Below are 23,645 nucleotides of genomic sequence, written 5' to 3' on the forward strand. Positions count from 1 at the left end.
GGGTTAAGTCATTTAACTCGGACTTGCTGTTACCTCCTATCTATTAGGTGACGTCACCAGTTTGGGTTTATAAAATGAATGGGGTGTTGATATGAGTTCACAGTGTGTTACAGGAGCAGGAAAGGAGGAGGAGGGATTTGAAGCCAACTCCAGCGCTTCTGCTAGTTGTATTTTTGTAACAGTAACACTTGAGGATTTTTTTTTCCACTCTGAAGAAACAAAGTCCTAGAATCAGGATGCACTTCTTTCACATACTCGGTTGGGGACTTGTGCTGGCTGTGCTGTGTGTGCAGATGGAGGCAAAGCCCACTGCTCAGACACATCAGAAGGTGAGTGCTCACCTGGAGTCTAGGACTCTCACTTGCATTGCTTCTCTTCTTCTCTTAGTTGTATAGGAAACACATTCTCCAAGGTAGGTCCTCTTCTTGATCAGTTAACTAACGGCCCTGATACCTCCTAAAATCCACCCAATCTGGAACCTCCTTGGAAGGCTGGGGTGGGTTCAGGACACAAGTCTCCTAGACTGTTATGTTCCACTTGATCCTGCTTGAAGACAGGTGTATGGAGTGGCCATTGGGACCTTAAAGAGGGTGGTGTGAGAGGGCTGAGACCTGTATGGAGAGGAAACCTGGCATTCTGTATGTCAATGTGTGCAATAAACCATGTTAATATGTATCATTGATGTATGCTAATGCACCTAATTACATATGAACACATTATATATATATTTTGTACATGTTCTCTAAAATAGATGTGGCTGCATGGTATTCTTTCCCACTATGTTTCTTATTTGAACTAAATACTGAAACAGACACATTGAATGAAAAATGTAAATCTGTATGGTTGAAAATTCTGTAGAGATCAAACCAGATTGATCAAAAAAAGATTGCCATTCAAAGTCTTGGCCGTTTTTGAACCAATCTTTACCACCGTTGGGGTGCCCTCTGACCATATGAAGGGATGTTGACAAGTGCCTATAACATCATCTGAAAACCTGTCTAGTTAGGGAATTATATTTTATATGGAACTAGAAATCAGGTTATCCTGTTTGTCCTTGGAGAATGCAAAAAAAAAATCTAAGCTACAAATTCAATTCTAGAACGAACGCAGACACGCATTACATCCCGTAGGAGGATATTTGGCTCATTTGATTTGTAACTGTGTTGTCAAGACCACACATACAGACCACTAGTAGGACTGTGCCAAATCCACGCTGACAACACTGTGACCTACTCCAGGTGCCTGGCTGGGTACCAGAGGATGCTCTGACATATCCCCCACTCTCCCCCTCTTCAGGTCCACAGCTGGTAAAGACTGAGTGCCCAGTATTACAACACTAAGTATGTAATCTAACCCTTGGATGGGAATTGTCAAAAATCACAGTGTAATATCTATAAAGATAGCAGAATCTTTTTTTGTTGTTTGTCTGAGGCGCAGGAAATGATGATCTGTCTTATTTGGATTACGTTTTCAAAATATTGCATCTCTGTGTAATTGTCACTGTAACCTCTCATAACCTCTCATAAATGCACATAGTTCATAGGGCCGATCACCTGTTGTGTTGAAACTTTGTTTAAATAAATTCATGCAACTAGAAACTATTTGAATGACTGCATGCAAGAAATAACGTCACCCTAGAAAGACTTAAGTTTCATGTGTACATAAATACATTGATAGTGAAAAAAGTGGGCTTGGTGGAGCAGCGTGGGATAAATTGACTTATTCAACTCTGGATATAACTTGTGTTTTCTAGGTAGCGAGAATCATAGATACAAACTATATTCATTAACGAGCGTCCCAGAATTAGTTCAGCAGGTGGCTGTCTGACATATTATATTTAAATCAGAGACACTTGGTATTATGGATGCACCTGCTAGCTTAAAAAAAAACACCCTAGGAGGCCTTGGAATTAACCTCTTCCATGAACATGCTACTGTATGCACTTATGCTGTGCAGCTGTTTCACGTGGACCTTCAGAATGTCTGCATTCATGAGGGTGCCCGTGGTATATGCAGTGGTTTTCAAGATTCCAACATGGTTAAAAGAGTATGTAATAATATACAGTGCGAGTAAGGACAGATGATATGAGGTAAAGCCAAGAGTGTGCTCCAAACTGTTAGCAGTCTATTAAAGTGCATGTAACAGACCGCAATTAGTTTAATATTCCTGGTATTTGCTTTAAACATTTTGTTGCGGTTGAAACTCCTGTAATGTTAAGGATACTGAAACTATTGTGTTGGCTCTGCCGTCTACCCTGGGTTATTGTTTTAACGTTGTGGTTGCCAACAGAACGGTTTTAGCTATGCTGTATGTCAGGTGGTAAATGGCGTTCTTTGGTGTCATCGTTGGAAGCTAAAGGGTTAATCACTGTGTTAGTCTCACAGCAGGTGATTCAAATAATAATAATAAAAAAAGATGAAAAAAACAAGAACCCTTCAGCTCAGAGTCCACCATCCAGTCAGCAGAAATGACTCCCTGGGCAACCAATGTATTTTATGGCCCAATATACCCCGTTTTATAAGGATTGGACGTGTTAAACGTGACAAGCATTTCACCCCAAGAACAGCTCATTTGAGGATGGATTTGGAGTAAACTATATAGTAAATAGGCATACATAGTCTCTGACTGCCGTGGACTATAATATTTAGATACTATGCTTAGCCAGCCAAGAACTGCATTTAAGCCAGGGGTAGAAAACCAAGGGATGTCATGCCTTAACTAGGGATGTCGGTTATAGGACGTGTTCTGCTATTTGGAGACTGCCAGAACATGATGGGAGTTCTATTCCACAAAATCTGTTAGAGCCAGGCTTCACCAATCCATGCCTTTATACTCATGGATTTGGGGATTGATAAAGATTAAGATCCTTGTTCTACTGTAAAACACAATGGGAACCACAAATCTAGATTTAACAATGACTGCATTTAATAGGATTCCACTGTCTTTTTAAATGTAGTGCTTTTCTTTTGTATATCGGTTTCTTAATCTCATACCTCTTCTCCAGGATCAACAGTATATAACTCAGCTGAAAACTACCTACATGAGAGATGTGTAGCATAATTGGTTTTGATTTAATCTCACCACCCGTTTCTTCCTTAGCTGGTTGCGGTTACATAAAGCCAGTTAAATAATAGATCACTCCCAGAAACCCACTTATCAGTGGTGTTACTAGAAATATAGAAAAATAGAACCGTTCGGCCCATCTAGTCTGCCCAACCAACTAGATGGTTTTTTATTGGGTCAATGAAGATATGTGGATGACAGAGGCTTTAGGTCGCCTCAAAAATGTTAGAACAGAATTCACACCATTATCTAGATATGCTACCATCCTATATTTTGTCCATTCTAGAATGTTTGAACTATACTTATCAATTAAAGCTATTCCCTTGGCCTCTTCCAAACTGTCGATAAATTTGGAGCAAAAGCTTTAACAAAAGAGTTGGCCTTATTGTAACTTGACAAATATAACCCATTGAATTAATTTATTCCTACTTTTTTCTTCTATATTTTGCAGTCACTTCGGGCTTTGTTGGGTGAGGAATTGGCTGAATATTTAGCTTCTGGAGAAAGAAACATCGACCCTAAAACTCGTGCCAGGCTTCTACGGGACCTGCGTGCTGACACCCGTTCCAGAGCAGCCTGGGCAAGACTACTAAACGAGCACCCCAATACCCGCAAATTTAAAGGCATAAACAAGAAAGGTCTATCCAAAGGATGCTTTGGCCTCAAACTGGACCGAATCGGATCCATGAGCGGCTTGGGGTGCTAGAAGTTGGAGCACCATCTAGTGGCGGTAAGTTAAAAGTACAATTGTAAACTAAGTGCGTATATACAAGCTTATACATACATAGTGATCTTGAGTAACAGTAACTGATTTAATCAGCTGTGTGTTTTCTGCAGATGCGATATGTTAGCTAGCACAGGTTAAATGTGCAACCGTCGGGTGCAAGAAGAAAAACTAAAATTCACACAGAAAACCTTGAATCCATACAAATTGTACTGGAAATTATAAATGTACTTTTTCAGTTGTTTTAGATGGAAAATAATAATTTAATTACAGGTTGCTGGCTGAACCATCTGCTCATGTTCCTTGTAGGAAATAATACTGTGTCAAAAATCTGGATCTCCAGCCAAAACGTTTCTTTTATGCCATAGAATAGGAACCATAGAATAACCAAATTGTAAAATTGTGTTTTACAGAAGATTTTTCTTTCAAATTCATCTGTTAAATATTAATAAATACATGTTCAAATATTTTCTGATTGATTGGATGGTCACTGAGTATAACTTCATCTAGGGTCACAATGTAATACTTAAATTTTTAAATACACACTTAAGTATTTACAGAAACATTTGCAATTTCAGGTAATAGGGATGAATTTCTGGGGTACATATATTAAAACTAGCTGATTTGCCGCAAGATGATACATTTTATCTCCCTATATTCACGGCCAACTTGTTTTTTTTTGCAAGGGAAACTCACCAGTTTTTGCCCTTCACAATGAATAAACCCCCACTTATATTTCATGTGAATTCTAAAAGCACACAGATTAGTTCAGTGCAAATATAGTATATTAACTCGGAATAATCTGAAAAGTATTTAATTGCACTGTGAAGTTTGCAATATATGTGAGGTGGTGGGAGGAATAGAGACAACTCGAGGAAAATGAATGGTTTGAAGCCAAAGCTGTGCTTCCCAGGATCCTGGCAGTGAAAATCCCAGGCTGTGTTATTAATAACTGGGATCATAATTCCATCTGCGTTTTTCCATGTGCTGTTACAAAGCTTGAAGTGCTGTATGAGAGAAGTCAGAAATCTGGCTTGCCACATACTAATAGCCGCAACTAATCCAGAGTGTTCTCTCTTCCAGGCTCCGAACACTGACAACGGTTTTCTGATCACTGGTCGTTATCCTGTCTTAGAGTAGACGCCCAGCTGAGAATCTTACGTTTCCATATGCAAGAGATTTCCTCAGCGGGGAACAGGCCGGTACGATGGGACATAGGACCTGCTGTTACCACATCTCTGTCTTCATTCTGTTCCCAGCGCACAAGAGCCATACACGTGCGTGTTGTGTTCACATCTGTAATGAGGGCTGCCTAGATGTTTACATATCAGCGTTCCGACACGTGCTTCACCTTTTGGTGGCCAAGCAGACTGTCATGCGTGTTTTCCACGTGTAGGAGGCGTCTAAACTCTGTATGTGCCAATCCATTCCTAGCTCATGGCCTGTTGACGTTTCCGTCTCATGGACATCTTCTCTAGGTCACACTTAAACCCCTTTTATGCCATTTTGGTTTTAATTCATGTAGATTAGACCCATCACAGCTCAAGGTGTTCAAAATAAGTTTTCTGCTTCTGACTGGAGTGTAATAAGGCACATCAGGCGTTTAGCTGCCAGTCTTTGTCAGATTTATGTAAAGTTTACCTATTCAAAACAGGAGTAAGATAAAACCATGACGCATTTTGGGTCGTCTCCCGAGTACTATCACAAGGGAAGGTTAGTTTGTTTAATTTAATTTTACTGGCTGCTCAACTAATTCTAATCCTGTGTGTTAGAAGTCACTTTTGACAAAGCTAATTAAGTAAATAATTTGTCGATGCTCCGTATGACATAGCTAAGATGTAAAAGTATTGTTTTTGTGTTTTTACTTGTAATCTAACTAAAGCACTGTTGCGTTCACGGTGCAGCAATTGGTACAGGGAATTTACAGTTTAATCGAGACTCCTGCAATACATAACTTGCAGCTGGGACAAAGTTACCAGCAGATGATCCAGACCAAATTATCCATCAGTGTTGTGTGCCATTGGGTTGCTCTGGGGATTAGGTTCTTCAACAGTTTTAAAGTAGAATTAGACAAGAGGTATAGAAAACTGCCCCTATATATCTATTAAACTCTGTAACAAGCCAGGTTCTTGTCGGCATTAGATGGCTACAACCGAATAAGCCTTGGAAATAAAATCTTACGTTTCAAACTACATGGTTTACTTTCAAGTAAATGAGTTAATATAACGCTGTTTCAGTCAATATTGGATTATTAAGAAAATGAGTGGGAGATTAATCCCTTTTGTGTTAGAGGACTGGGCATTGCATTTGCCCATCACTCCAGCATCCAAAAGGTAAACAATATAACTGACAAAGCCTGTTCTAAACTGAGTGGACCAACAAGCACTCAGGCTGAGCAGAGCACATTAGACAGCGAGCCTACACTCGCAATGAATCGTTTCACATTGGGGGCCTCACACGCCTTGGCAAAAAGTAATGGCTCCTTTCCAGCAGCATAAGGGTTAGGTTTCCTAGAACATTATGTATGCAAGACAATATGACATAAAAGAAATGCTGGCATAGCTGTCTGTAAATTCACACCTCGCATCAATGTATTTATGTTGTAAAGCTATTTATATTGTTTATAAAGAGATATTTATAAAGAACTTTTATTTATGTAATTAAATGAACGGGGTCAAACATTGTAACATTTTTGTCCTAAATAGTTGAAACATTTTAAAGATAAAAGAAAAAGAAATGTTCATTCCATTTATAGTCGTGAGTTGTCGTTATTTATATTTAGATTGCATTCAGGGAAGCAGATAGACTGGACACAAGGCTGTCAGCTTCCACAAGCACCAAGACTTTACGTGTCATGACGTCTGCTTCGTGTGAGTGTCTGTATGCGTGTGTCATGTGTGACTGTGGCTTTTAAGCTTCTATAGAGAGTCTTCTTATCTATGTGTAGGTTTCAGAAAGATACTTTGGGGATCAGATAGCTACCATCATCTGGCTTTACAGGTTGCACACTTGTTAACGTGTATAGGTAACTGAAATATGATGAGGATTAAATCAGTTTTCACCATTGCACACCACTCCGATGCTGAAAATTGGCTTGGATCGCATCTGTCTGAGCGTGGTATGTCAGATTCCATGCTGTCTACCACAGGAGCTAGCCTTGAAAGTCTGATGTGGGGATCTAACAAAGATTTTCAACCCAAGCTCTGTTGGCTCCAAGGCCTATCAACAACTATGCCCATGACATTCCTAAACCACATATTGTTACCTGTACAGCTGACTTTTTTCAAGACTATTATCATTGTTATCTTCCATCTTTAATGCACCCACATAATTATCCAGCACAGCAGAATATGCTAATGGATAAACCCGATGGACTTTATTCACCGACTAATAAATAATGTCCAATGTGAGTTTCAATACAACAGTGGCAGAATAGCCTAAGTAGAAACAAAACATGTACTTTTGTTAGTGCCTTTGAAATAAGATTTAGAAAAAAACCATTTTTTACAGTTATATTATCTCTAAAAAGAAGAGGCAACACCAGCAATGCAAGGTAACCTAATAAACTAGATTTAGGAACTGGAAAAGGTGGATCCATAGGGTACACTCATTCTTCTCCCACTGTGTATTATGTACACTGTGTACTATGTACACATCTGGAACCTGTGTCTGTGGACATGTATAAATACATAAATGGATTAACACATGTATATGTAGCGCATGCAATAAATGTATGCACAATATGTATTTTAACTTTAATATGTGTGGAATGCTCAACACAGCAATTTCTTTCTCATAGTGTTTGTTGAAACTTGCCTCCACACACCATGCTAAGCTATGTGCCTTTGGGACACAGATCTCTACACTTTTTACACTTTATACAAACCACTCGCTGCCTCTCAATACACAGCCTTTTGCTTGAGTCCTACTCCTTCTACTGCACCCTACTCCTTGTAGTATGCAGACACCTCGTGTTATTAAACTATGCCCACTTACCAAGTTTAGCTGAAATGAGTCCCACTGAATTCTCCAGGAACTTGCTACAAACATGGTCGCAATGTGTTTTCCAGCACTTAGACGCTTTCATTCCTCTACATCTGCACCCAGAAAAAGCAAATCTACTCTAAACTGGTGAATCCAAAAGGGTACCTCTCACCACTTCTAATGTTCTTAATGTACAGGTATTAAGCACACATAACTTAGTACCTCACGCCGGATACCAGAATTTCATCGTTACTCCTTCAGATGCCATGAGCTGTGTATTTTAAAATACATACGTCACAGAGACAAGTCATCCAAGTATTCAAAAATAGCTTTTTCAAGAAGCAGAAGGTGAGAGCATCAACCCTCTCTGAAAACGCAGACAATAATATACCTAATCTAATAACATAGGGAAACATATTCCTACTATAATGACTATAGTGACAAATCACCACTTCCTAATACATCAACAACAAACTACTGAAAGGAACAAAATGCATCCACACATGAAAGATGTTCATGAAGATTGCCATGGCTACCCACTTACCCAGAAAAGAAAGGCGCAAAGGCATTAGACATGGGTCATCGTCTGTCCCTTCTCCACATTGCAGCGTGCTCTTTGTGGAAACTTGTGTGTATATATATATATGTATACACACTATATATATATATATGTGTGTATATAGTTACGGTAAATGTGTGAACACATTTAATATTCATCAAGTACATGTAGTAGGGTATTCTGGGTCTCTGTGCCTGAGCCGGTCTTATTGGTTCAAGAAATGTAAATCTGGAATTCACTGATATATTTCAGATATATTTCTGCAACCCGATAAACCAATTTGCTCCGGCTGTTTTCCAGTTGCCGAGACACCCATAACTGTAGTGTGAAAATAGACCTCCAGCTATCTTAACTGACCTTTTTTGGGGAAACAGAAATATCTTTACTTATAGGCTCCAGTAATGTAAATTAATTCTTTCTCCTAATATATTCCAGCATTCAAAACCTAATAAAGCAGTTTTAAAAAAAAAACCCTGACTCAATAGCAAATCGTGTTCCACCTAGATTTCCGCTTGCCTTTTTGTCTTAAACGTGCAGGCCTTTAGCTCTGCTCATTATGCTTATTTTTATACTTTTAATTTATAAATTTATACATTTTATTCTTAGTTTTTTGCCCAGAGCTACTGAAACCTTTTTACTTTGTAATTTATATTTGCCATAATAAATTGCCATCACAATCACTTCCTCAGACTCTATGAGCACATTGAGCACAACCTATTCTCCACAAATTGGAAATGTAGTGATACCTTGGAAAATGGAGATTCATTCTTCTTTTGCAAAGCCTTATTGCCAGGGCTGTCTTTAATAACCCAAGGGCCCTTTGTAAGTCTCCCTAGTGGCCCCCCAGTCCAGTTGTACCAGTCAACAGTGAGAGCCTGCTTTAAAGATGATACTGAAACTGTATATTAGTTGCAGTAAAATGGAAAACCTCATCTCACTGCGTTATTATTACAAAGTATAATCCTCTGAAAAGGGGAAAAACGTTAGCACCTTATTATGCATAGTTTTATAATATACACTATATGACCAAAAGAATGTGGACACCCCTCCTAATTATTGAATTTAGGTGTTTCAGCCACACACACTGTATAAATTCAAGCACATAGGCAGCCATCTCTATATACAAACATTGGCCGTAGAATGGGTCTTACTGAAGAGCTTAGTGACTTTGCCAAGTTCATGAAATGTCTGCCCTGCTAGATCTGCCCCGGTTAATTGTAGGTGCTTTTATTGTGAAGTGAAAGCACCCAGGCATAAAAACAGCTCAGCCACAAAGCGGTAGACCATGCACAGTCACAGAGTGGGACCACCGAGTGCTGAAGCGTGTAGCACCGCTCATTAAAGAGTTCAAAACTGCCTCTGGAAGCAACATCAGCTTATATGAGCCTCATGACACCTTCCAGAATCTAGCAGCCAAACAAGCTCACGGTAAAAGACAGTGTTATGAAAACATGGCATATGGCAGGAAGGGCGGTCGAATCGTGTATTGATTTTCAGCAAAAAACAGTGCGATTGTTTAACAAATACAAAATATTTCCGATTCAAAGAGACTGTATTATGGAGTAGTAACAAAACATAAAATATCAAACACCCGCACGTTATGTTTTATATTGCAATTAATCCTAGAACAGCTTTATATTTGCATTAGAAAATCCACAAATTGAAATTATAGTGCCTTAAAGAGAAAAAATCCCACGGACTTGACCATTCAGTTCTTAGCCCATTTAACTAATTTATTAGTCCAACTAAAAAGCCAAAGAGGTACTGCCCTTCACATTCCATGTAAAATGACAAATCCAATCCAGAAACACTTCATAAAAAAACAAAAAAAACCAACTTGTGTCCCCCATTGGACAGCGTCAACCCCAGTTACAGGTTGGTAGGTTGGTAACTGTATTATGAATTAACAAGCACAATGTATATGCATGATGTAAAATTATTCAAAGCATTGACTCCTAGGCACTGGCAGCTCTCCGCTTGATGTAACCAGTGTTTTTAAATCCACTCCTCTTGAAGGTCTGCTCCAGAAACCTCCACAAAGCTAAACTTGGGAACAGTTACAGCCTTTTTGGATTATTCCCACAAGCTATTTTTAAGATTAAGATGTTTAATGGGGTAAAGGTTCTGTTGTGAAATCCTTAGGCACAAATAGACCTAGTGCTGGCGAAAAGAGCAAGCGAACAGATATGCCTGGAATTAGAAGCCACCTGCGGTTTGTAAAAAGAGTCATGTTAGGGATAAATCCTGATGAATTTGGAACCGTCTGGTTATTATTAATATGGCTGTTCAACTAACTCTACTGAATTAAACTGTTAAACTAAATAAAGTATTACAAAGAGCATTGTAATCAAACATAATACTTCTGGGCATCCAACCCCTATGAAGAAACTCTTTAATCATTCTGAATTTTAGGGAAAGGTTTTCATGTGACAAAAGCTGGCACTGATGTTTGTTGCCATAGAAACCGAATAAGCTTCATGCTAAATTCTGTGTTGTTGTCATATTATTAAATCTCAAGAGGAAACAATAAAATTACACACCCTTTCAGGTTTATTTGCTCAACATGCTACAGAGCAGCAATTAATGTTTTGTTTAAGTGGAACATTACTTGTAAATAAATTCGATCACATATTTTAGATTTTTTTTTCCCTTGAAGTCATCCAACTCCAGAAAAGATAAATATTAAATCATATTAAAAAGAAAAGCACTTATAATGTAAGTGAAAGCCAGTCACACAAGCTATGGGTCTCTTCCTTGGAATTTGCCTTTTAGTTTCCAGTTTAGATTCAGTGTTTGCCTTCTATGTGTCTATTGATGTTCGCACTGTGGTTTTGTCTGCTCCACTTGCATTCGGTTCCTTTGTTAGGCTCTGGTTCTGCTGCGTTTCATCAGTTTGCCTTTCAACTGTAGCAGGCGATACCCTTATTATGTGTCCTTATCACAGGTGGCGCTCAGGATAAGCAAATGTTAGTTCTTGTCCATATTTTGGGGACCCCTGAAGAGTCAAAAGAGGCCCAAATCATGGTGCACCTCAGGCTTATAGTGAATAAACCCCAAAGTTTGAAATACACACACACACAAGTAACTTCCACCTAAAACAGATAAAGCTTTATATGTTGATCTGAGCGTGGGTTATCTCGACTTTTGCATATGATCTTGCAGATGAGACCATTAGTTTATGCCCTTTGGACAACCATAATAAATATGTATCTGCTGAAACATGTGAGAGAAAGACACTTGATGTGGTTTTGTATGTTTTTAATAATTATTTGGAGATTAGAAGCACAGAGAGGGTAAATGTGTATCATTAAATTGGCTCCACACCACCAGAGCTGGCAAATACATACAGGCAACTGAATGATGTCTAGAGGGCAGACATGTGGCTGCTATCCCCATACAGATTAATGGAGGGGGCTTTTTGGTGAGGGAGTACAATTCTAGATCCCTGACCAATGTTTTGCCCTCTCTGGAAGTTTCTAAGACCTAAGCGAAGCAAGTCATTAATTCAATGTCACAAAAGCTACAAATGTGTTTATTTTTTTCTTTTCAACTCATATTCTACCCCCAGAGTGACCACTGGAGATATAAACATTACCAAACTCACCTTAGTTTTTGACACCTGAGAGCAAACAAGCGCTTGCAAAATCGACCATAGTTCCTATACCTCCCTACTCCCGAGAACTTTCATCAGTTTGCAAAGTGATTTTAATATTTTTTCAATTCTTAGGTATAATAATGGTGCCGTGTTTGTATTACATGGTACCTCATTGATTCTAATGCTGTATTCCCTCCTATATATGAAATGATATAATACGTACAATTAAGATCTTTAAGATTCCTAAGGCGAAATGGGAAAAAAATGAAAAAAAATACTAGAGGCAAAGGGGCTTTTATAGAGAATTTTGGACAGAATGGTTCTCATTGTGGTTTAGATGTTTTTACATCTTCAAAGATTACTAAAATACAGCCATTGTAACCACAGGCTAACAAGCAGTGGCTTTGATAATGTTCTTACTGGCATAGGATCTTGCCGTGCATGGAAGTAACTCTCAGCAAACTTCTTTAGGAGGGAGGAGGATCCGTGAATTTTTAGGCAACGTGTCCTGTTCTGCACGGACAAGGAGTCGCAAAACCAAACTGGGTCACAGCACAGTAAGTGCTAATGGGTTCCCTGTTCCTCCTAGCGGATTGCGTCTCTGAGGGTCTTGGGTGGGAAAAGGCTGATACATTAGCAACCGATGGTTTAGTCTGTAAACAAAATGGGAGCAATCGTGTGCCTCCCAGAGCCTCCTCCCTGTTCTTGGCTCCATTAATGGCGACTGGACACCAGACCTTTAACCTTAGACATCTTCTTGGTGGGCTGTCGCTGCTCAGCAAGAGGGGGACCCTCCCGTTCCGCCAGGTGCTGATCAGTGTCCTGAGCAGATGAAGAGGCTGTTGCTTTCAGAGTCTTCTTTATATTTGTCACCTAATAAAACATGAAAAGCTTATTTTTCCTCCAAAAAGACTTATTTTTACAGCGCCAACAATTTGCACAATACATATGTTCAAGGGGTAAGACACAATTGACAGACAGGGGTTCAGTAAACCAATAGTGATTTCCACTGGTGCCCATAATAAATTCGATAACAGAGTTAAAAGAAAGTAGTATGAGAGCTTGGAAGCTACAGCGGCATGAACCTGTGGATATAGTACAAAAGAAACATCTCAATACATGGAAAACAAAAAGGAGAGAACAAGGCAAATGTGCAAGCACGTTAAAATGGCAATGCAGTGCCCTCTGCTGGAAAAACAATAAATACCAAAGACTTGCAATTCTCAGTCACCTCTGCAAACACTACTCTTGTACATTTCTTTTGAGACAAACCCAGCTTATTGAAATTTGTATATATATATATATATACACACACACACACACACACACATACACATATATCTATTACACATATAGCTAGTGGCGTAACAAGCAATAAGAGGGAGATGTTTATGCCACTGTGCAAATCTCTGGTCAGGCCTCACCTATAGACCTGTGTACAGAACAGAACGGAAAAAAGTTTGCATGATTTAAATTATGAGGCAGACTAAAGGATCTTTATATGTATAGCTTAGAGGAGCGAAGAGATGGAATGATTTAAATACAAAAATTGATTAAAGAATGTCCACGAGAAAAAAAAAAATTCTAAAAATGTTGGGACACAAGGTCTAGGTCTAAAACTAGAGGGGCAGAGGCTTACACAGAAAGAAGTTCCACTTTACCGAGAGGGTGGTAGATGGTGGAACAGCCTAACAGCAGAAGTTGTAGATTTTTACACAGTAAGGGAATACAAACCAAGACCAAGGTCTGAGATTTTCCACCCACATTTTTGAGGCATATAACTTCTTCCCAGAGAACCCCCCCCTTCATGATGCATGGCGATACCAATGAGCTGGAACTTGCAACTATCCTGAAAACGCCATATTTAGTGAATACATTCCCTGGTCACGTTACATACTTGCACACGTGGACTCACCTCTGTTTCAATCTGCTGCTGGGTCCGAATATGATTCTCCTTGTATTGATTAGCTCTTAGAACTTGCTGTTCAATTCCCATTAGAACAGCTTCACAGCCATCACACCTAAAACACATGAAATGATTAAGAAGATTCAGAAAGTATTTTCCTCAGTTCAAAACCACATGGTTATATAATGGACCTGTTCTGTGTTATTCACCTGCTGCTACTGTAGCATCTCACAGAAGAACACATGGAGGAAACAAATTAATTGAAAACGAAAGGACCCTTGATCAGTTTGATTAAAAGAAAAATGCCTGAAGCCACTTGAAGGATCCACACTACTAGAATACTATAACAGATATCCATTCCAAAGCTCACCCACCTATTATTTATACCATTTAGATGGCAATGGGATTTATACCTCAAGATTGTAAGCTTGCGAGCAGGGCCCTCTTCACCTAATGTATCAGTTAGTCCGTCAATTCTCCTCTTGTTATACCCCTTGAATATATGTATTGTATTAAGCGCTGCGTAGATTGTCGGGGCTATCTAAAGAAAAGAGAACGCTATGCTGCACCCAGACAATTATGTAAGTTGATACTGGCTGGTGTGTGTGTTGGGAAGTTACTTAATTTTTTTTACATCTTAAAATCGGCTATTTTTCATTCTGCTATACATGGACATAGAAAGAGTTAGGGCTGCAACAACTAATCGATAATAATCGATAATGAAAATCGTTGCCAACGAATTTCATTATCGATTAGTTGAATCGATTTTTATCGATTATAAAATGAGGGTTTTTTCAGAGCAAACGCTCTGAAAAATACCCCTCATTATATAATCCGTTTCAGTGACTCACAGCAGCAGCTCCTACTTACCAGCCCCTCCCTGTAATCACTGTGACAACTGGCCCCGCCCCTTCCTTCTCCCAGAAGGCCAGAACCACATGGCTGTGACACTCATCTAATTGTAAGCATAAAATTAATATTTGGGCTGCTGAAAGTTAGGGGAGGTGGGGGTTAATTTAGGGGCAGTTATGGTTAATGGGGTGTTTAGGGTTAATTTAGGGGAAGTTATGGTTAATGGGGTGTTTAGGGGCAGCTATGGTTAATGGGGTGTTTAGGGGCAGCTATGGTTAATGGGGTGTTTAGGGTTCATTTAGGGGCAGCTATGGTTAATGGGGTGTTTAGGGTTAATATAGGAGCAGCTGTGGTTAATGGGGTGTTTGGGGTTAATTTGAGGCAGTTGTGGTTAATGGGGTGTTTAAGGTTAATTTAGGGGATGCTGTGGTTAATGGGGTGTTTAGGGTTAATTTAGGGTAGTTGTGTTTGATGGGGTATTTAGAGTTAATTTAGGGGTAGTTATGGTTAATGGGGTGTTTAGTGTTAATTTAATGATGAGGACTGAGGGTTAATTTAATAAAGTTAACTTAAAGCGCAGTTAGAGGTAAAGGGGGGCAGACTAAGGGGAATCTAAATCCTGGGGGCAGTGAAGATTAACCCAGTACTTATTTATAAAAGTATGGTCTGTGACTCTGAGGGGACTATGAGATATCTGGGGGTATAAGGCATATACGATATATAAGGCATATGTGGGGAGGGCAGCGTGGCATGTCTGGGAGGCAGTGTGGCATGTCTGGGGAGGATGGAGTGGTGTATCAGGGGGTAAAGGGCGTATCATGCACAGTGGCATATGTGGGAGGCAGCGTGGAGTGGCATGTCTGGGAGGCAGCGTGGCAAGCCTGGGCTCAAATGTGCATGTGGGAGGCAGCGTGGCATATGTGGGAGGCAGGGTGGAGTGGCATATGTGGGGGGGCAGCGTGGAGTGGCATATGTGGGGGGGCAGCGTGGAGTGGTATATGTGGGGGGGCAGCGTGGAGTGGTATATGTGGGAGGCAGCGTGGCATATGTGGGAGGCAGCGTGGAGTGGCATATGTGGGAGGCAGCGTGGAGTGGCATATGTGGGAGGCAGTGTGGAGTGGCATGTCTGGGAGGCAGCGTGGAGTGGCATATGTGGGAGGCAGCGTGGAGTGGCATATGTGGGAGGCAGTGTGGAGTGGCATGTCTGGGAGGCAGCGTGGCAAGCCTGTGCTCAATTGTGCATAAATTGGGGGGGCTGGTTGGGAAATAAAGACAAGAAATGCATTTTATCCGTTTTTTTTTTTATTCTGCGTTTGTATTTAACATCATTTGTTTATTAAATTATTTTAAATAAATGAAAAAAGTACATTCATATTTTTATCCGATTAATCGATTAATCGAAAAAATAATCAGCCAACTAATCGATTATGAAAATAATCGTTAGTTGCAGCCCTAGAAAGAGTAACTAGCACCCTAATGGAGTTAATTGCGGAAGAGGCTATTGCGATTTTTTTTTTTTTTTTTTTAAATTGTCAGCACAAATGTGTACATTGATGGGCTGGTATTGATATACACTGCGCCAAAAATTAAAGGGAACACTAAGATTACACATCCTAGATCTGAATGAATGAACTAATCGTATGACATACTTTCGTCTTTACATAGTTGAATGGGCCGACAACAAACTCACACAAAAATCCTCAATGGAAATCAAATTTATCAACCCATGGAGGTCTGGATATGGAGTCACACTCAAAATCAAAATGGAAAACCACACTACAGGCTGATCCAACTTTGATGTAATGTCCTTTAACCCCTTGGCTGCTAAGCCATTTCCCACCTGGGTGCTAAGCTGGTTTTCGGCATTCCTTGGGAATAAACTATACAAACCATATATTGTTTTTTTCAGCACACCCAGCAGATTCCAAATATACAATTTTTATATGTGTATGTCTCATCAGGTTTGCAAAATATAGCCAAAAATGGGAAAAAACTTCCGACTAAATAAAAATTAGTTTGTAAATTTATTTTTCTAAACTCTAATATCAAAATCTGTGTTGCTAAATATTTGTAGTAGGTAACCGGTCTAAAATAAACAGAAGTTGAGAACAGTAGACTGTGTTTTTCTACTATTTTATTGCTAAAAGTTAAATTTACTAGACTATCACAAAAGACATCTTTAAATTTAATGCATGGCTGCCATCAATTAAACAGCTCTAGCTGCCTGGGATGTTAAAATATGCCAACAAAACTATATATTTTTAGAAACTACACCCCCAGCTGCAGCAAATGAGGTCTTATTTGTATTTGTATCACAAATCTGACATGCACAACAAATAAGTGAATATCACACTTATAAAAACAAATAAAAAATTAAATTTAGACATCTGGGAAGTTAAATTAGGGTACATAAAGTATACATTTCAAGAAACTACATCCCTTGGCACTTCAAATGAGGGGTTACACGTATTTCTAGGACAAAAGTTGAGTGCACAAATAATGATGGAATGTGTCGCTTTGGCTAGAAAATATGTTTTTTCTAACCATAGCGACATGTTCATTTGTGTCTTGCGCACTCCAGGTTTGTACTAGAAACGCATGCAGCCCCTCATTTGACGCGCCAAGGGGTGTAGTTTTTGCAAATGTGTACTTTTTCTGCCATAATTTAACTTCTTACGTGAGCAGTAATGCCACGTCAAGGCTTCAACCCTAATTACTGACCATTCACACGCCTTTCACTCGCAGAAGCACACACCATACAATCCGTACATTCACTCACAGTAGCACACGCCATTCTTTCCATACATTTACTCACAGTAGCACACACCATTCTTTCCCCTTACAATCCGAAAAAAATTATGGTAAAGGGAGAGAAAAAAAAAAAATCACTTTTACAGCAAAAATAAGTTTTGCAGTAAAAATGCAAGGGGCTCCAGGGATGAGATGGTTACTCACGTACCGCACGGGCTAAATGGCTGATTTTACTAATATTTAGTTCATCAGGATTTCAAAAATTGCTTTCCTCTACCATTGGCTAAATTTAACCCCATGATCAAAGGGATCATGGGGTTAAAATTTAGTATCGGCCATTTTTAAAAAGGGAATGTGACTTTTCATAGCTATACGATCACTGTGGTAACATTGGCTACCACAGTGATTATTTAGCTAGAATACTTTTATTTTTTAAGTTAAACTAGTTTATGTTTAGGTAATTTAATTTGGGGGTCTCTAGGCAATTTTGATCTTTATTTATCTTCCTTTAGAGACCCCCAAATCATTTTTTTTTACATTTTAATTTTTTTTACTTAATAGTTTTTATTATTTTTTCACAAGTTGGAAAGGTGAGGCGATTACCTTTCCAATGGTATATGTTGGGGGTCTGTAGCTGCTTAGATGCCTGAGATACAGGCATCTAAGCAGCATGCCCCCATACCGCTTTAACTGACAATTGTCAGTTATTAATAAAGTTGCGCGGTGACATCATCGCGTCATTGCGCGTGCCGTCACCGGCTGGATGGGGTGGTCCCAGTGATGCCCTTCAGTGTGAAGGACAGATCTCCGGGGTAGGTGGTGATGGGGGTCCACAGACCTCCATCAAGGTAAGATAGTGCTAGCAACGGCATGGTGCCGTCATTAGCACCTGACTGGGACTGCTAGCGACGGCACCATGCCGTCGTTAGCAGTCAAGGGGGGTCCCCCTGAGAAGTGGTCTGTGGTCACCACCTGCAGAACCACTCCTTTATTGGGGGTGTCTTGCTAATTGCCTATAATTTCCACCTGTTGTCTGTTCCATTTGCACAACAGCATGTGAAATTGATTGTCCATCAGTGTTGCTTCCTGAGTGGACAGTGTCATTTCACAGAAGTGTGATTGACTTCGAGTTACATTGTGTTGTTTAAGTGTTCCCTTTATTATTTTGAGCAGTGTATATATATATTTTTGTTACTGTTACTGATGATTGCCTCTATAATGGTTAATAATTACACTCTGGTATATAATGTTTTTAAACTACTGGTAGATATGAATGAGAAAAGGAATGGTATGTATATTTAGCCAATTAATTGTACATCTGATGTACATGGAGGATCAACAGTTGTGTATTCCATAGGTGATATATATTGGATATAGAAACAGAATAACACAAGAACCATTCTGCACATCTAGCTGTCCATTTTTCCTGATCTAAAGATTCTGACAGCAATCAGTCTTTGGTCTTGTTCTAGATTCAGGGCTGGCTTTATGCCTATCCCATATAAGTTTAAATTCCCTCGCCTCTACCAATACCAATTTAAATTACTGTGATTCCAAATGCTCTTGAGGGACTTCATAATGATTCATTTAGGAGACTGGAACATTTCCTTACCACTCCTGAAGAGTTTTCACAATGCTGCTGATATCCTTCTTGGGAATGTCCCGTCCAATGCAGAAGTCCACTTCCAGCACATGGTTTCGCTGATCAAGTTTGCCCTGAATGATGTCCGTGTAAACAGCTTCTATGATCAGATCCTCTAGCTCTCTAAGATTCCTCATCTCCAAATCCTTCAGCAGCACAGAGTAAGGAATACACTACAAGAGATGTATGCAATAAACAAATTTCAGTTTATACACATTGTTTGGACTAAACAGTTTATTGCTAGCTGTGATGCAATATCAGTCGTTGCTACTTTTTGAAGAATTCACATCAAATCTTTTATTACTGGTATCAGATTAAAATCACATTATCCAAAAGGTTTTAAAACATTGCTCATTTTTGTACAGTATAATGTTTTCAGGAATAGCAAAAGGTAACAGTTCCCCAAAGATGGCAACATGCCAGGTAAGATAGTAACATATTTACAGATATTCTTCACTTTATTGTGAAGCTAGCTCCAGGAATCTCTTACCCCCTTTATCATACATCAAAGGAAGACAAGTATTTTTTGACAAAGCATTAATAATTAGTACAGTTGGCATCCTTGCTTAGTTATATCATCTTATTAACAAGCCCAGCAAAAAACACAAATAGGAAAAGAACACTGACAGAGAAAATGGGAGAGATGCAGAGCTACAAAAAAAAAAAAAAAAAAGCATGATAATTACATGTCTATACCAATCACATTTTAGGGTCTGTGCATATTTGGAACCAATAATTGGGTATGTTTTTTAAACACTTGTTTAGTAATTTATTACACCGAGGTATTATTATTAGGCAGGTACTAGTTTAGAAAGAAAGGCACACAAACACACCCTGTTGCCATAACAATCATATATAGATGACAGAGGGTATACCTGGGGAAATCTGTGCCATTTTCCCATGAATGGAGGACAGCTGCTACAACCTATGATCATAATTCATTATTTATCCAGGACAATATGTCCCACTATGTAGCTTATTCTGAATACAGATTGGCTGTGGTGGGTAATAACTCCTTGTTCTTTGTTTGCAGGTTTAGTTACTTTTTTGAATATAATGCAATTGCATCTGAAAAATATCCACTGTGGACACACTGATGCGATGATGATGAGGATTATTTCACTACGGCTATGTAGCTATGTAAAAACACACTGTAATGACCAAAACTACAAAGACCACCCCAGGAACAAAGAAATAAAGAATAGCTGCCCATTACAATATCATGTGCATTGCTGCCATTTAAAGTACACTTCAAACGTTTATATACCTTCATCCTTGATGCTAAGCTCACGATAGTCAGATGTTTCAGCTTGTTCTTCTGTGCTGCGGATAGCTCAGGAAGACTGCCCTTATTTGCTGAACAAGACAGAAGAGTTTCACGGTAAACCAGCAACAATCAATATATACCTATATATCTAACTGTCCCAAAACACAAGGCACTCAGAGTTTATATCAAAAACACATTCATTAACATTTCAGATTAAAGGCCCTTTGTGTCCAGTGATAATCTATGGTAAACCTTTATCAAATAATAGAATAAGGACCTCACCAACACAGACACTAAATGTAAAATATGGTTCAAAATAGAAGGAAGCTGAGGGATAAATACATCCTTGCTCTAATTTCAATATGGAAGGCAAGGTTATGAGACTTATTTTGACATCTTTTTTGTGTTGGAGTTCTGATGTTTTTTATGTTGCCGTTATCCAAACAGAAAAATGCCTTTTACCAAGATGCGAAACACGAGTACATACGGTACGATTAACAAGGTTAGTCTATGTTGGTGCTAAAAGAAGTATAACTCCATCCACGAGGCCAATCAAACATATAAGTGGCTTGTTACTCCCCCAATTTCAGCGAGGATTTAGAACAACCTTCATGTAGCTTACTTGACTGTGATGATCTTGGGGATCAATGTCATCACTATTATATACCAACCTAACTGTTCGGATAAAAACTGCCGCGTTGAATATTTTCTGTGTGATACTTGAAAGTCGTCAAACAGCTCAGCGTACTCACCATTTTTTCGGTGCCTGCTCTTGCACCGAGAAATACTTGTTTTAATGTTACAGAAATACAGTAAACGCAGTAAATATCTCCTGTATCAATCTGAAATTAAAAGTAACTTTGGGAGCACCTTGCTACTTGCAAAGAACAGCATTTGCTAATTCCTTAAACCAATTTGTGTAATGAGGGTTTGTCCTAAGTACTGTGCACCAAAAACCACTTGACTGTATCAGCCACTGACAGTTATTAAAATACAAAAAACACCAAAATATTAAAATTTTAAGCCTCAGTGTCCAGATATTTATGACACATTTTGCATCCAGGGCGTACACATGTTGAATGGTTTTTCCCATGTTTGAAGTAGAGAGAAATAGAGAAAAAAATGTTTTCTTACCAACATAATCCGGATATGTTCCATAAGCAAACAAATTCAGAAGCTGAAAGTAGCCGGCATGTGGCCCATCAGCAAGCTTTATTAGACAGAAAAAATAAACAAAGTTGGGAACAAAATATCCAGCTGTAAAACTCGCATTAATAAAACAATATATAAATGTACAGCGCTTATGTGTCATCGCTTCCAGAATAAAAGGAAATGTTTTACAATTAGAAAGAAAACAAATACCCAACATACATGTAATCTTTTTTTTACTAAAGAGACCGTACCATTTCAGATATTTTTGTCATTTTGGTTTTACTGCTCCATTTTACAGTAGAGGGTTGTTGTGATCATCAGGAAATATTACTTTACTGAAACGGTAGTGGATGCATGGAACAGCCTTCCAGTAGAAGTGGTATTTATTAATACAGTGAAGACATTTAAGCAAGCATGGGATAAGCATAAGGCTAAGCTATATATAGGATAAGGCCAGGGACTAAGTAAAGTATTCAGATGGGCCGTCGCTTTCTATGTTTCTATTATCCGAACGCTTCCAAGTAACTGAAAACCCCTAGCAGCCGATGAATATTTCTCGAACATCTAAAGGTCGAATTGTCAAGTCTTCTCACCTTATTATAGTAATCTGATGTACGGCCATTTACATTCAATACTTCAGAAGTCACGTATATTTTAAATTCTACTCTAATCTACCATCATCACTCTTCCTCATCTTACTCTTAGCATTTGCAGATCTTGATATCTGTTAGACTAGGCCAAGTTCTGTGTGCTATTGAACTCCTGTATTTAGATCACTTGGGCAATGGCCTCAGGTTGTGTTAAACCAACACAAAAATTCAGTCAATTTTAGGTATTGAAGGTTTTTAATGTTCAACTAAGATTTTAACTACTGAACGTATGCAGGGTTGATCTACAACTCCCTTGATTTTCAGCCAGTAGATGGAAAACCAAAATCACCAGAGAAGCCAAAGAAGTGTTCTCTCCCTGGATGGACCATTCTAGTGGTTGGTAGGACATTAAAAAAAAATGAATATTGCCATATTTGTCCTTGAGACAACAGTCCAAAGTCGTCAGTGACGCCTTTTATAAACCAAGGTTGGTAGAGTATGTTGTTCAGTTTCTATGGCAACAACCTATCAATGCCTGCTTTTGTGTCACATGCCAATTAAGCATTTCAAGCAAAACTATGAACAATGCAAAATTAGACATTAAATGTTTCTAACATAGCATTTAGTTACAAAACTGTTACATTCAGCAGAGTGGGTGGAATACCTTCTTTATGGACTTTTATTTGCTATGATGGTAAGATCACTTTTTAAAAACGTGCATTAGAAATGTAGTTAACGCACAACCGCTAGTACGACAATGTTACATGCTGACCATTTATCTCTGCCTAAAACAATTACTTGAGAGTTCTGTAAAAAACACAGAAGACCCAGAATACCTGATTTGCCTATACTAATACAAACATAGAGCATCGGATAATAAAAACATATTTTGAGCATGAAAATGCTGTGATAATCATTTCGCAAGGATCCTTTTGCAAGAACAGAAAAATATAGCAGTCTCCAATAAATGGTTGCTATATTAACCAAAGGCAATTATATGAATTAATTTACCAAAATAAATATATTTATTCTGCCATCTTCACTGAATACAACCAGATATGTATTTTATTCAATGTTAAGTTGAAAATATGTGTAATACCTCCACCCATTACTGTATTGTTTTTCTAGACTCTTAACTATCATCAATACACATACAACCACAATTGACTATTTGATAATTGTCTAAATGTTTCTTACCTCTTGCACTGTGGGTAAATCTAAAAGCTCCCCGAACACATAAACTCCCGGAGCTTCCAATACTTGGTTTATAAGAGCCGGAAGAGCAGAGCCTTTCGTTCCCTTCGCTAGTAAAATAAACTGCTCCAGAAGGCTACTGGATGGCTTCTGTTCTCCAGCCATACTAGTTCTAATTTAAAATCTGGTAAAGAAAAGAAGGCATTAGAAAACCAAAGTTACATAATAGTATATCACACCACTCCGCAAACAATAATTAAAATATACCACAGTCCAAGAAGTTCCTAATATCCTTCTCTGCTATGAGTCATAAGAAGAGCTTTCAGTAACAAAGCCCTATTAAAATAAATATAGAGCAACACATGA

General features: G+C 38.7%; 2 protein-coding genes across 3 annotated transcripts; one reads left to right on the plus strand and one right to left on the minus strand.

Annotated features, from left to right (window-relative positions):
• The first annotated feature begins 236 nt into the window (after positions 1 to 236).
• Positions 237 to 3,769, plus strand: NPPC (natriuretic peptide C). The gene is made up of 2 exons (XM_089482694.1): positions 237 to 329; positions 3,515 to 3,769. The coding sequence occupies exons 1-2, from the start codon at positions 237 to 239 to the stop codon at positions 3,767 to 3,769; spliced, it is 348 nt and encodes a 115-aa protein (XP_089338820.1).
• An 8,870-nt stretch (positions 3,770 to 12,639) lies between these two features.
• On the minus strand, positions 12,640 to 23,444 carry LOC149302270 (COP9 signalosome complex subunit 7b-like). 2 transcript variants are annotated; one of them, XM_089482623.1, is made up of 6 exons: positions 23,283 to 23,444; positions 21,478 to 21,553; positions 20,344 to 20,432; positions 19,047 to 19,249; positions 13,841 to 13,946; positions 12,640 to 12,798 (listed from the first exon to the last, which is right to left on the minus strand). In XM_089482623.1, exons 1-6 carry the CDS (start codon positions 23,442 to 23,444, stop codon positions 12,640 to 12,642), a joined length of 795 nt encoding a protein of 264 aa, XP_089338749.1. The 2 variants fall into 2 exon arrangements, with proteins under 2 accessions (XP_089338749.1, XP_089338750.1); XM_089482624.1 differs by lacking the exons at positions 20,344 to 20,432; positions 21,478 to 21,553.
• Between the last annotated feature and the right edge of the window lie 201 nt (positions 23,445 to 23,645).

Source organism: Sceloporus occidentalis, unplaced genomic scaffold (assembly GCF_023333645.1).
Source record: "Sceloporus occidentalis isolate IW3139 unplaced genomic scaffold, rSceOcc1.0.p SCAF_19, whole genome shotgun sequence".
Taxonomy (NCBI): Eukaryota; Metazoa; Chordata; class Lepidosauria; order Squamata; family Phrynosomatidae; genus Sceloporus; species Sceloporus occidentalis.

What these genes read in the sequence shown, in the direction of transcription:
- NPPC (XM_089482694.1), top strand. Translation starts at nt 237, where the DNA reads ATGCACTTCTTTCACATACTCGGTTGGGGACTTGTGCTGGCTGTGCTG. An exon ending in CTGCTCAGACACATCAGAAG is followed by an intron (nt 330 to 3,514) that starts GTGAGTGCTCAC and finishes TATATTTTGCAG; the next exon opens with TCACTTCGGGCTTTGTTGGG.
- LOC149302270 (XM_089482623.1), bottom strand. Translation starts at nt 23,444, where the DNA reads ATGGCTGGAGAACAGAAGCCATCCAGTAGCCTTCTGGAGCAGTTTATT. An exon ending in GCTTAGCATCAAGGATGAAG is followed by an intron (nt 19,250 to 20,343) that starts GTATATAAACGT and finishes CATCTCTTGTAG; the next exon opens with TGTATTCCTTACTCTGTGCT. An exon ending in AGCAGCAGATTGAAACAGAG is followed by an intron (nt 12,799 to 13,840) that starts GTGAGTCCACGT and finishes ATGTTTTATTAG; the next exon opens with GTGACAAATATAAAGAAGAC.